General features: G+C 40.2%; 1 protein-coding gene and 1 pseudogene across 1 annotated transcript; both read right to left on the bottom strand.

Moving 5' to 3' along the window:
- Nucleotides 1-326: 326 nt before the first annotated feature.
- Nucleotides 327-1,835, bottom strand: LOC147463463 (uncharacterized; annotated as a pseudogene).
- A 218-nt stretch (nucleotides 1,836-2,053) lies between these two features.
- Nucleotides 2,054-3,344, bottom strand: LOC147463462 (uncharacterized). Its single transcript, XM_086528951.1, has 5 exons — nucleotides 3,138-3,344; nucleotides 2,843-2,974; nucleotides 2,714-2,755; nucleotides 2,535-2,553; nucleotides 2,054-2,130 (listed from the first exon to the last, which is right to left on the bottom strand). The coding sequence occupies exons 1-5, from the start codon at nucleotides 3,342-3,344 to the stop codon at nucleotides 2,054-2,056; spliced, it is 477 nt and encodes a 158-aa protein (XP_086385077.1).
- Nucleotides 3,345-13,567: the final 10,223 nt, after the last annotated feature.

Here is a 13,567-nt window from a genome sequence, read left to right as displayed (position 1 = left end):
CATCAATAAAAACATTGCGCCTCTGACACTTCTTGTGGGTGTCAAAATCGTATCGTATATCAGCAGCCATGGTTTTTGCAATCCCCTCAGCATAAATTGGCAACACACTTCCATACAAAAAGAAAAAGGTAAGTCTCATAATCCACATGTAAGCAATATATAACCTTCATCATTGAAACATAAGAAATCTCAAATTGTTGTTTGAATCATTATCCATAATTTTCAAATACTGAACAATCAATGATACCAAAAAGTGACAAAGTAGCATAAAAGTATGATGGAAACATAAAATAGTGGGGGAAAATGAAGTGTAAGATGAACTCTCTTTAGTCATCAAAGGGGTTGACACGCGAAGGCATGTCACCCACATCATCAAAATCAAGAGAGGTGGAGGCCCCCCCTCTGCTTCGCTTTTTAGTGCAAAGTAATGGTTGCACATAATCTGAAATCAAAGTGTCGTCACTGTCGACTGCTGCACACACCCGCCCTGTGCTTAAGCATGCTGCCAATACGAGTGATGTACCACATCCCAACTCCAAACAAAGACCTCCAGGCCTACAAAGAAGCTCCACAAAACATGCAATAAAAGAATGAATTCGTTGCAAGCCACCACGCCATGGCTCCCCGATGATGATCTCGCTAGAGAAGACTCTGGAAGATGGTGCATCATGTAAGAATCCAAAGGTTGCATGCCAAGTCGATTGAATAGAGGAGTGCTCTCAACCACAAAGCAAGGTGGTTGCATGCCAACCCTATGCACCATAAGTAAGAGAGAACAATGACACTACACCACCACATAGACAATTAGAACAATAAAAATAACAATAACACACCAAAATGAGAAACAAAGAAGTTAATTATGTAGAAGAGCATTACCTCAATCCGACCACCAAAGCTATTACCATAACCATAAGCTCCATGATGAGGGACTACAATGCGACGATGAATAGTCATCTCGATGCACGACAAAATCTCTCAACCTAGCCAATGGTATCTCCTGCAAGAGGTTTCTAAAGTCACAATAGAAAACATACAACAAAAATATCAACAAGTATTGTATAAAATTAAGATTGAAGCACAAACCTGTCATAGAGACCATGATCAACAACCACCCAGAGTCTGACAAAGTAGAATATGCAAGTTGTATGCCTGCACGAACATGATCCTCACTACAAACATCCCAAAGGGGTACAACAGGAAAGGCTAAGTGGGAACCACCAAAGGGAAGATCCAAAAAAATAAAATCAGCAGCCCATGCGACTGTTCTCCCACCACGCACGCACAAGGTCCCATCAAAGCATGCAGATCCCATGTGCTCATGAACACGAATCCATGCCGGATGTCAAACACCAGCCCTAAAATCAGAAGCAATGGCTATGTAGTCCCCAGAAATGGCCATGCATCGTGAGTCAGACAATGAGGACAGAGAAGACAAGGGAATATCAACGATGTAGACAAAAGAAATGGTTTTCTTTGCAACAATCTCCCCATGAGCTACTGCAATACAAGAGGCTAAACAAAGTGAATTAACTCCAATAAATGAACATACAAACGTCTGCATCATAAGTGATAGCTCACCATGCTCTCGCTCCATGTTTTCATCCACCCTAGTCTCAACAATCACCTCCTTTCCCTTGTGAGTAGTATTTGTGGCTTAGAAAAAGCAATAAAACACAATATGACCAGTATGTAAAACAAATAAGTCAAGAAAGAAGAGAGTTTAAAGCTCTTCAACAAATCATGGTTCAGTTTGTTTTGAGTTACCATTTACCTGATATTACCTCATTCACTCTAGGAGGTAGAGGCACATCGACGGATGCTCCACCAACTCTCATAGTATCGTGAAGCTCTCTCTCTCTCTCTCTCTCTCTCTCTCTCTCTCTCTCTCTCTCTCTCTCTCTCTCTCTCTCTCTCTCTCTCTCTCTCGCCAATACATGCCCAGAAGCCATGTCTATCCACCATGGGCATGTCTCCATCTCCCAAGTAGTGAGCTTATGTATGGAAGGGGAGTACATGCATTCTTCCCCAGTAGATAGTTGTGCCCACTGCTTAGCTAAGAATGGAATCCCTGGAAGAAAGCCTTTTCCAACCAAGGATAATAGAAATCAAACAAAATAACATCACTACAAACTTTGTAATTATGAAAAGCTTGAAATAAAAGTATGATGAACTTGACCTATAGGCTAGCCGTTGAGATGCCATGCGTACTGTGTACACTTTCTTCATAGCTTGCTTGTCAACATCTTTTGTCTTAGCTTCAAGAGAGGTTTCCAAAGGAAAAAGATAGGGCCGTGCTTCAAACTTGAGCTCCTCAAAGTAAGAGGCAAGAGAGCAATCATGAGGCAACAAAATACCACCAACAATGTTGGTTAAGTCCTCCACAAACTTTGTGGCTCTCTCAAATATCCTTTGTAGAAGGCCTTCTCTACGAATCCAACTACATAACAATGAAGATGAGAAAAACCTAAAACAATCACAAAAAACTAGCAATCGTACATCAAAGATTCTTGAATGTCAAAAGAAACTTCACTTACATGTGATACACATGATCTCCTTTCTTTAAACCATAAGATGCTCTAGTAATCTTGTCTGCCTCAAGCAATGAAACCCATAACAGTTTGCTCAAGACAGGAGCATCATGCATAGCAATCAAGTTCAGCTTCTCAAGCGTAGCCCAACTATCAGGACCCCACTTGAGTGCAAGAACTCGAACCATCCAATCCGGTCCAAGATTCGGATCAACAATATTTAGTAACTGCAGTATTTGAGCAATGAGTAAAAAACCAAGTTTAAACAACTATTACACTATGTGCAAATACCTAAACAAAAATATTTCAACCACCTTTCCAGCACGCTCTCCATATTTGAGTGCTAAATCATTCAATATCTTCTCCTCCTCTTTTATAAGTTCTTCATTTGTCATTGTCTGCCTAGCTTGCTCTATTCTTTGGCTCAATTCCTTGGACATTTGAACCTTCAACACATACTTAAAAATAAATAATTTGCAAAAAAACAAGCACATACTCTTTGGCTCAATTAATTGGATATTTTATCCTTCAATACACAATTGAAAACACATAATTTTCAAAAAAACCAAACACGAGATCTTTCTTAAAAATTAGGCCAAAGACACTTACATCGTATAAGAGCTTTCCCAAGTATCGACGAGTAAGTGGATACCAAGGCTCCATACCCTTCGAGTATTTCTTACGTACTGTAGCAATCAACTTTTGATCTTTTTCTGGAAGCCCTGTTACATAAGCTTCATGATCTGCTGCACAAATGTGGGAGCAGTTGACAAGCTCATCCCTAAGATGGGTGACCACAAGAGCATGTGTGTTCATGCTATTCCAAGTTCATATACAATACATACATAGTCAAAAATATAACGTAGACATTTTTTGATAGAATATATGGAAAGTCATAAAATTTACAAATTCATTCTTTGCAAGCTACTAAGAAGAGCTATCTCTGGCACTCGTGTAGGGTCAATAACTGTACAAAGCACACTACAATGTTTCTCTCGATCAGTGGAGAATCTCTCTTTAATAGCAGCTGTCCAAGCGAGCGTTCTATGATTACCCTCCCAAACGTAGAACATTTTATTAGAAAGGGCTTGAAGATTTGGTCTTTTAGAAAGCTCAATTTCAAACTCTTTATGTATATCAACCCATATTGGGTCCCATGAAGTAAGAAGGTCCTCTGCAAAATAGATAAGCATAGACAGAAAAGCATACTCAACTACTATTTATGCGAACAACAAAAAACACAGTAGAAACAAAAAGTAGAAAAGATCAAAGTGGAGAAAGGAAATACCTGTAACATAAGCTTCCTCCTTCTTGCAATTCCAAATTGAAACAATAAAAGCTCCTTTTTCTTGCATATAGCCCTCCTTTGCAAAAGAAGATTTCAATCCACTAACATCATCTCTTAAGCCTCTCACCCTTGTATAGGGGATCAATCGACATAAAGGAATCGGTGGACAATCAAAAAAACTAAACATGCGAGTACATTGAAGAATATCTTGTCCTCTATGCATGCATAGCTTGTGCTCATCCCCTGTCTCAGTATCTATTGCTACTTCAGCTCTTACAACATAAGGCACTATTTGTAAACATGCCTCTTGTGGTGCAAGAGATTCATCAACTTCATTTATGGAGCCAAGCCCCAAGTCTTGACTTTGCATCTCCTCTTCTTGTGTCTACAAACCTTCTGTCATATCAGTGACAGATACTGCACTTATTTGATCACTGCTCTCTAATATACTTGAAGCCTGAGTTGAAGAGAGTCGTCTCCCTCTGTGACCTCGTCCACGAATTGAAGGACTTGCAAAACACAACAAAAACCAATTTATTTACTTCACTGAAACTACCTCTAGGACTCCATGCCGACGCGGATGCCTAGAGGCAATTTAAAAAATCAAAAACTTTATTTATTGATCATCCACCAAAACATCCAAGTCGGCATGGATAACAAGAGGCAGCTAATAGATTTAAAGAAAGCATGCATAATTATAAAATTTTATCTTGAGAAATTCCTTCTAGCCATCTATGTCGGCGTGGACATCTTGAGGGAGCTTACTAAGAATGATTCACTGCAAAAAAAAAATGTCCCAAGAAACTCTCTCTAGCCATCCACGTCGACGTGGATGGCTAGAGACAGTTCTTAGAGAAGCTATGCAACTCTGCAAATCTCAAGATAGAGCGTATCTAAAGCTAAATTCACACATTCAAAAATTCCTTCTAGCCATCCTCGCCGGGGTGGATGGCTACAGCCAGTTCTAACAGAAGCTATAAAACTGTGAAAACATTTGTCCCTAGAAACTCTCTCTAGCCATCCACGCCGACGTGGATGGCTAGAGACAGTTCTTAGAGAAGCTATGCAACTCTGCAAATCTCAAGACAGAGCGTATCTATAGCTAAATTCACACATTCAAAAATTCCTTCTAGCCATCCACGCTGGCGTGGATGGCTATAGCCAGTTCTAACAAAAGCTATAAAACTCTGAAAACATTTGTCCCTAGAAACTCTTTCTAACCATCCACGTCGGCGTGGATTTCTATAGACAGTTCTAAGAGAAGCTGTGCAACTCTGCAAATATCAAGAGAGAGCGTATCTATAGATAAATTCACACATTCAAAAATTCATTCTAGCCACCAACGCCGGCGTGGATGGCTACAGCCAGTTCTAACAGAATTTATGAGACACCATCAATCACAAAAGCAATAGAGGGTATGCAGTAGTTTGGTTTATCCAAGAGATTAGGCTAAGAATGCATCTCTCCTGTACTTTAGTTTAGCCTCCTGTAATGTGTAGAAAGCTTTAGGACAGGTTTCTGTGACAGGTTTCTGTATTCTTAAAAACTGTCAATAATTAAATTAAAACTAGTAGCCTTAAAAAACCTTACAAAACTTCATCTTAAACATTGAAAAAGAAACTAGCTGTAGCCATCCACGCCGGTGTGGATGGCTACAGGTAGTTCACAAAGGTACCTGGTAGGAGGCTTTCGAGCCGAGGAAGACTCCCTTCTCCCCATGACGATTTTTTATGTGAACTCCGAGCTTGATGATTTGTAGTGGTTAAGGCGCATATGCTGTAGAGAAGATTGCTTGAAGGTTGAAGATTGCTTGCTACAGAGAGTATATGGCCTCAAAGGGCGTAACTTGAGAGCAAGAGAGGGCTGAGGTTTGCGGCAGGAGGTTTGAAGGCAAGAGATGGCGCAAGAGAGGGCTGAGGTTAGCGCATTAGATTGCTGTGGTTAGCACAACAGATGGGCAAGAGGTAGTGCAAGCAGCTTTCAAGGCAAGACTTGCAGGTCTGCAGCATAGAAAGGCTTCTTTAAGAAAAACGTATAATTAATAAGATCCAGCGCATCTTGACCCTATTTTGGAAAAGATAAAAGCAGCGTTTTTTTTTTGTTGCCACACATGTCCTTTTGCTCTACATACTTGGTTGTCCCGGTTTTTTGGAATCGAACTAGATACCGGAAGGAGGTTAGGTGACCGGCATACAAGGAGAGTGCGGGCAGGTGTGTTTTTCTTCCAGAGAGGTGGATGTCTTTAAGAGGTGTGGACGGCCGTTGGCCTTACACAAGACACTAACGCAGGGCCTAAATAACGTTTTTTAATGCAAGAAAGCAATTGAAAAATCTCATTATTTATAAAAAATCAAATCTTTTTGTAACACTTTCACTGCATTGTTCGGGGAAAGTGTCCGCTTAAAATAACTATTGTAAAATTTGGACAAATGCAATTAATCCTCCAAGGCAATGTACTTTGTCCCATATATTATCTCAAATGAGTCCTACTTTGTAGTATGTCTGATCCAAGAGTGGGGGAGACCCTCAGCTAGAGCTTTCCTTCGATTACACATACAACTAATTTGACCTTGTTTTATGGAACTTTGGAATCTATCTCAAACTAACCTGTGTGTCGAAGGCACATGTACAACTATTTGCATCCCTCACCATATTACCTGTTTGGGGCATAGTCCCAATGCTGGTAGATTAGCTTAGTGCTCACATATCCCAGTCTGTAGTGTAAATTGGGCTTGCAAATTAAATATTCCCAATCATAATACCATGGGACCTTGATTTTCAAGCTTAAAAATCTCTGATGCTTGCCGACCATATCTGACGCTTGCCAGCTTTTCATTTGTGCATCGATCTTCATCTCTCTACCTGTTGTTGAAGGTGGAAGTTATGAGCTCTTGTCGGAGACTGCCAGGGCTTAGTTCTAACTAATCCTCGCGTGACCATGCCCGTAGCTCAGCAGTATGCAAACACTCTAAAATACGGTTGGAGAGGGTATTTGGGATTTGTGCATGGGATATTGAAGAGGGTAGGTGAAATTCTCTTGTCATTACTATGCACGATTCACTGAAAATCTTAAAACTCAAAGTGATTTATTTTTATTATAATATATTTTATAAAGCTATGATTGTTGTTCTTGGGAACACGAACATGCAATCCTCTTGGCAGCTTGCGGTTATGAATAGGATTTTAAGCATATCAGTCTATTATATTTACACCCGTTGTATCATTTAAAACCATGCCAATGCTTGCTAATATTTCTTACCTTCTACTCTGCACACTATTAACCCATGGGGAGATGTCTTACAGTTTTTGGTCCAAAGCGTGGACAAAAGCTAGTGCTTATGTTTGATACCAGAATTTATTCGTTGACAGTTGCTTCTTTGCAAGAACATTTTGAGCTTCGTGATGCTAATTTCTGTCTTCGTCCATTGACATTATCTGGACCGCAAGTCAAGGTAGAAGCTATTATATCATCAGATGGTGAACAAACTTTTATGCTTGATCATGAGCAACACCAGTTCTACAAGGTGGATATGAGAAGTGAGGATCAGATTGAGGCTGGCATTGGCAGAGTTTCTCACGACAAGAAAGACAAGAAAGTACCTATCTCAGAGATCAGTGCAAGTGTGATTGACATGATTAAGTGCATGCCATTGCAAAGCAATTTGTATATTGCACTCCATCAAGCCAAGAAAGTGGTCTCTACTGATGAGCTCCCAGCTCATTATGATGGGTATATTGCTTTTGAATTACCGCCAGCTGGTCATTGTTCAAGTATGAGTGGTATGGAACAAAGACATGATAGTCACATGTGGACAGAGTATGTTACTTGTAGTAGTGATAGTTTCGATGGTGTTGTCAGATTTAGTAGATGCTCTGGGCATTTGCGTTGCATCAACATTGATTGTCCATTTTATTTGCGTTCAAATATGTCCAATGAGTCTCAATGGCGAGGTCGGATTGTTAAATCTAGTCCTAAAGGATTGATCTCTTCTCAGTATGGCACACTGGTATGCACTCATTGTGGACAAATTCCCAAATGTGTTTCTACATGTCCTGCAGTTATTTACTATTGTTTGCCTAGAGATAAGAATAATTGTACTAGGTGTGCTTTGCATCTTGGAGAACATAATCATCCATGTTCAGAAGGGAGGAGTCGAATGGTTGAAAGTAACATTGATGAAATGTTGCTTGATCGTGCGAGTCGAGATCCTTTGGTGACTGCAAAACAATTGGAACGGGCCACCACCCATGATCTTACCATGGAAAAGCTTATTGGAGCAGGTTCAACAGCAACTTCTATGATTGAAGATTTGGAATTTGCTGAATTCCTTGACAGTGTGACTCCCCTTTCAAATAAAAGGAGAGTGGAATGAAGCTTTGAGTCTGCAAAAAGATCAAAGAATATCACTTCAAAGGGTGTTGAGGCAGTGCTTGACTTGAAAAGCAAGTGCAGATATCCTTTCATCCATAGTATCCTTTTCCCAGGTCAATTAAGGGACCAGGCAGTGGAGTTGATTTAGTGAATCGGATGCGCCCTGGAGGTAATTTAGAGCAAATGTGGGTGCACTTTGATCATGTTCACCGTGTACAAGGATGGCCGACTATGTCAGCGCATGTCTATGACCCTTACGTGCGAGAGCTGCTCACCATTGCAACTGCTGAGTTTAGCGTGGAAAATAAATATGCTCAGATTGAATTTTGGAAGATGCTGAACAATGTGGTTAAGGAACAGGGTTTTGATAAGCCAGAGTTCAGGGGATTTATGGCAGATGAAGCCAGTGCCAATTGGATTGCTGTGCGTACTGTTTATTTTGGAGGAGCAAAGATCTATTCCAAACAAAGAGAGATCATGTATATTTCATTGGGAGCAAAGTATGGTTTGACATACTTGCAAGTGCATCCGTCCCGCATTTCAAGAGGAGCACAAGATTTTGTGCCGCAAGTGGAGAACTGCACCTACAGAGAATGCCGCTGAGCATTGTAAGGGAGAGCTTAGAAGATTTTGGAAAACAGGAATGGCCATTGAAGGGGAGATTGCTTCGTTGGAGACATGGCTGGCTTGGTGGGATGTGCGAGTGCCTCATTGGGGGGAAAGATTTGTATCACAAGATGCTGCAGGAATATTTGTCCCTAACACAAACTTGTCAGAGTCAAAACATGCTAGTATGCGAGCCTCTGTTGGTTATAAGGATCACATAAGTTTGTATGAGGAAGCATGTGCAGATATGGCTTTAGCTGTGCTTCAAAGTGTGAAATATAATGCCTATTTGAAAGGTGTTGGGAGCTCCACCGGTCCTGGCATTAAAGATTTGGCAGATCGCTTCATGAACCAACCTTCATCTGCTCAGTGGAAACAGGAAAGAAACTGGTTGACCTCACACATTCTTCAATGCATGAAATGGGTGTCAATAGTCCTGAAATGAATAGAAATATACTCCAAGAAAAGAGTATTAGAAAAAAGAGGCCAATTTTTGCTAATGCAAATATTGTCTTAGAGGAGGATAGCCACAGGCCAGAGTATGTTACAATGACAACTTCAATTGGTGGGCTTCAGGCCAAAAAAAAAACTCCAAGGGATGTCCCATATCCCAAAGTAAATATAGCAAAGTCAGTTTGGGCAATAAGGAGAACAGAACCTGGGCGAAAGATGACTTGTTTTGGTGTGGTGTCAAAAGATGGAGATAGATGTGGGCGGTTCATTAATGATTGTTCAATGGATGCCAAAATAGGGGTGCCAGCTCCTTGTTTTTGGGGTCGCAAAAAATATCCTCCATCTGTTTTACAACAGGGAGGCCTTGTGGAAGGGTACATTTGGTTTTGTAACTCCAATAACATGCACACGTGGAAGGTTCACAGCATAGTTGAAGGGCCACCAGCTCCAGCTCCTGGTGTTTGGGTGGTTGCAGAGGGCACAAATTTGCAACCCCAAGAGGTAACGTAATTGCAAGCCAATGGTTTTGTTTTGCAAGCAGGAGTGACATCAGCAACAAGAATGCATGAAACAGTTCCATTGAACCAAAGAGTTGCTAGCAGCATCCGTCCCAAATTTAGAGATGGAAAGATTGTGAAATGGAGATCACGATTAACAAAGGAGTTTCATGGCAAGATTGAAGTGGGTAGAACCATGGCAGCAGAGTTGGTGCGAGAGGTCATTGTGGTTTGCAATGAAACACATGTTTTCTATGTTAAGACTGTGGGGTCAAGTGCAAAGGGAGTGACATACTCTGTGACAATGTCAGATTTTCCTAGATGTACTTGCGAGGATTTTCAAAACCGAGAAAGCAAGCGCCTTGTCTATATGCCATGTAAGCACATTTACTTCATATTTCTACAAGTACTTGGCCTTGACCCTCATGCTCATGAGTTCATGCATCAGGCTGCTCTAACGAAATTGGAGTTAGTCCAAGCACTTGGAGGTTCACGGGTGCTGATGCAGCCTTAAAGGCTTGTGGACCTTGCAATGGTTTTGAGAAGTAGTTTTTTGGGTGATATATATGTGCTTATCGGTATTAACTTTTGCCTCAAATATTCTCGTGCGGCAGTATTTTAGTTGTTGCGCTCTCCATTTTGATTTGTAGATGCGATATACCTTTTTGCTTAATTTCAATGTTGATGGAAGGTTTTTGGCATGTGTTAGCGATAGAACAATTTAAAAATTATTTTGATATGTAAAGAAACTATGTAGGGAGTGTCTCTAACCAATAAAAGTCAAAGATAGATACAACTAATATATTGCACAAGGATATAAAAAAACATTGTAAGTTTTGCAAAGTTTATGGTTTGCTCAATTTTGTGTCAAAAAAATTATAAGTTTTGCTCGGTTTCCCCCTCGCTCGATTATATTTGCTCGGATTTTGGGATTCCCCAAACAAGTGTACATGCTCTGTTTACCAAAAAGATGAAAGAATTTACCAGAAGTAAATAATCGTGATTATTAACTTTTGTCAAATTTCTCAAATTTTTTGACCATCCTAGCATACCACTAGTTTTAGCGTGTTATATTAAACCCACAAATCAAATTTGGTAAGATTTGGATCATTGAAGTGAAAATTATGACCAAATTTGTAAAGTCAATCTGCATATACAAAACTGTTAATCATTTGAGCAGGGATTATCCAAACTTGATGAAACTTGGCTAGGGAGCTTAAGTTGAGCTACTTAACCATTCTGTGTCAACATTGTGGAAAAAAGTTGCATAAAAATACTAGGAGTAAATAATCGTGATTATTTACATCTGCTACAAAATTGGACATTTTTGCACATTTGAGTATACCACAAGGTCAAGCATATCAAGTAGACCACACAAATCAAATTTGGTGAAATTTGGATCACAAAAGTGAGACTTAAGCCAGATTCTTGAAAACTGAGTCTGCAGACACGAAACAGTTGTTGATGACTTGGACAAATTTTGTTCAAAGTCAGTGAAACTTGTCTAAAGACTTTAACAAGTTCAATACTCGGAAAAACAAATTAAAAAGTGCAAAAATTTGAGAAAAGTAAATAATCGCTGTAAGGTCTCTGACCCCAATCAAAAGAGCACCATTGTACCATGAAATAATCATAATGTAAAAAGTTACTATTTTTAGCAGTTTTCCAAATTCTGTCAATGCCATGATATTTAGAATGTTTTAAAGCTTCGAAATGTGAATTAAATTAATTTTTGTAAAAAAATTTCCAAAAATAGTAAGTTTTTGGTCACACGACCCGTCCAGTTTTGATCGTCTCGAAAAACTGCACCCGTATCCCGAATTTCAAAAAAATGCATTTTTGGACCCCAAGGGCTGCTAAATATGGCAGGTACTCGGTCCAGTACGTCTTAGTTAGAGCTCCGTATAGCAATTTACGGCATCAAAATCCGATTCGTATGACCCGTTTTAGCCAAAAATCAATTTTTCCAAAACTTGAGCGGGGAGGCACCGGAGCCCGGGACTGTGTGGGAACAGGTCCCAGGCCACTCCAGAATAGCTTTAGCAGCTAGGGGACGCCCTCTTTCCTTGTGGGAGTCCTGGGAAAGCTGCCAAGCCAGTAACTAAGTCTCAGAGTCAGTTAAACTAGCCAACCTGACACTTGGTGAGTAGGGAACTAGACTTGCCATGCTTAACTGGAGAAGCTCCCAGATGCATTTAACAACCCAGGTCGATTTTCAGCCTGTAGGAGCCTATTTAAAGACCTGCATACACACACACACACACACACACACACTTATGCTCATACACACACACACAGTGCATACACACACACCTACACATACTGGGAAGGTGATGCCGGTTCACACACCTTTTGAAGGAGAAGCAAGGAGGAAGGTGCTGCCGAATTCTCATCTCAAGAAGCTCGATTAGATCAGAAAATCGAGAAGATTATCAGCCCTTAATCACGATAACCACGGTTTAATTAATGCTATCTGTAAATTCCTTTCTCTACCATCTAAATTCCTCGTCTATTATGCTTATTCCTAGTTGTAATTCTCTATAATTACTCTCTAAATTCTCTTTAACCATATTCTATTATGTAATCATCATTCCATAGCCAAAAATCATTTTTTCCAAAAATTGAGCGGGGAGGCACCGGAGCGCGGGACTGTGTGGAAACAGGTCCAAGCCACTCCAGAATAGCTTTAGCAGCTAGGGGGCGCCCTCTTGCACACTGGGAAGGTGCTGCTAGTTCACACACCTTTTGAAGGAGAAGCAAGGAGGAAGGTGCTGCCGAATGCTCATCTCAAGAAGCTCGATTAGATCAGAAAATCGAGAAGATTATCAGCCCTTAATCACGATAACCACGGTTTAATTAATGCTATCTTTAAATTCCTTTCTCTACTATCTAAATTCCTCGTCTATTATGCTTATTCCTAGTCGTAATTCTCTATAATTACTCTCTAAATTCTCTTTAACCATATTCTATTATGTAATCATCATTCCATAGCCAAAAATCAATTTTTCCAAAAATTGAGCGGGGAGGCACCGGAGCCCGGGACTGTGTGGGAACAGGTCCAAGCCACTCCAGAATATCTTTAGCAGCTAGGGGGCGCCCTCTTGCCTTGTGGGAGTCCTGGGAAAGCTGCCAAGCCAGTAACTAAGTCTCAGAGTCAGTTAAACTAGCCAACCTGACACTTGGTGATAGCGAACTAGACTTGCCATGCTTAACTGGAGAAGCTCCCAGATGCATTTAACAACCCAGGTCAATTTTCAGCCTGTAAGAGCCTATTTAAAGACCCGCATACACACACACACACACACTTATGCTCATACACACACACACACACACTTATGCTCATACACACACACACAGTGCATACACATACACCTACACACATTGGGAAGGTGCTGCCGGTTCACACACCTTTTGAAGGAGAAGCAAGGAGGAAGGTGCTGCCGAATTCTCATCTCAAGAAGCTCGATTAGATCAGAAAATCGAGAAGATTAATATTATCAGCTCTTAATCACAGTAACCACGGTTTAATTAATGCTATCTGTAAATTCCTTTCTCTACCATCTAAATTCCTCGTCTATTATGCTTATTCCTAGTCGTAATTCTCTATAATTACTCTCTAAATTCTCTTTAACCATATTCTATTATGTAATCATCATTCCATAGCTGACTTATCAGCCATTCATCATTCTCGATTAATGATTAGTGTATAATTATTAGAATTTTCTCTCTCTAGGCGGCATAGTAATTAGTCGATAAGCTAGTATTTGTGTAGATTTAAGAGAATCACTTTTTCTATCACCCATTAATATTGTAACTAAATTAA

The sequence above is a fragment of the Adiantum capillus-veneris genome, chromosome 2 (genome assembly GCF_014529385.1).
Source record: "Adiantum capillus-veneris isolate H3 chromosome 2, ASM1452938v2, whole genome shotgun sequence".
NCBI lineage: Eukaryota > Viridiplantae > Streptophyta > Polypodiopsida > Polypodiales > Pteridaceae > Adiantum > Adiantum capillus-veneris.
This window is presented reverse-complemented; position numbering and strand designations above follow the sequence as displayed.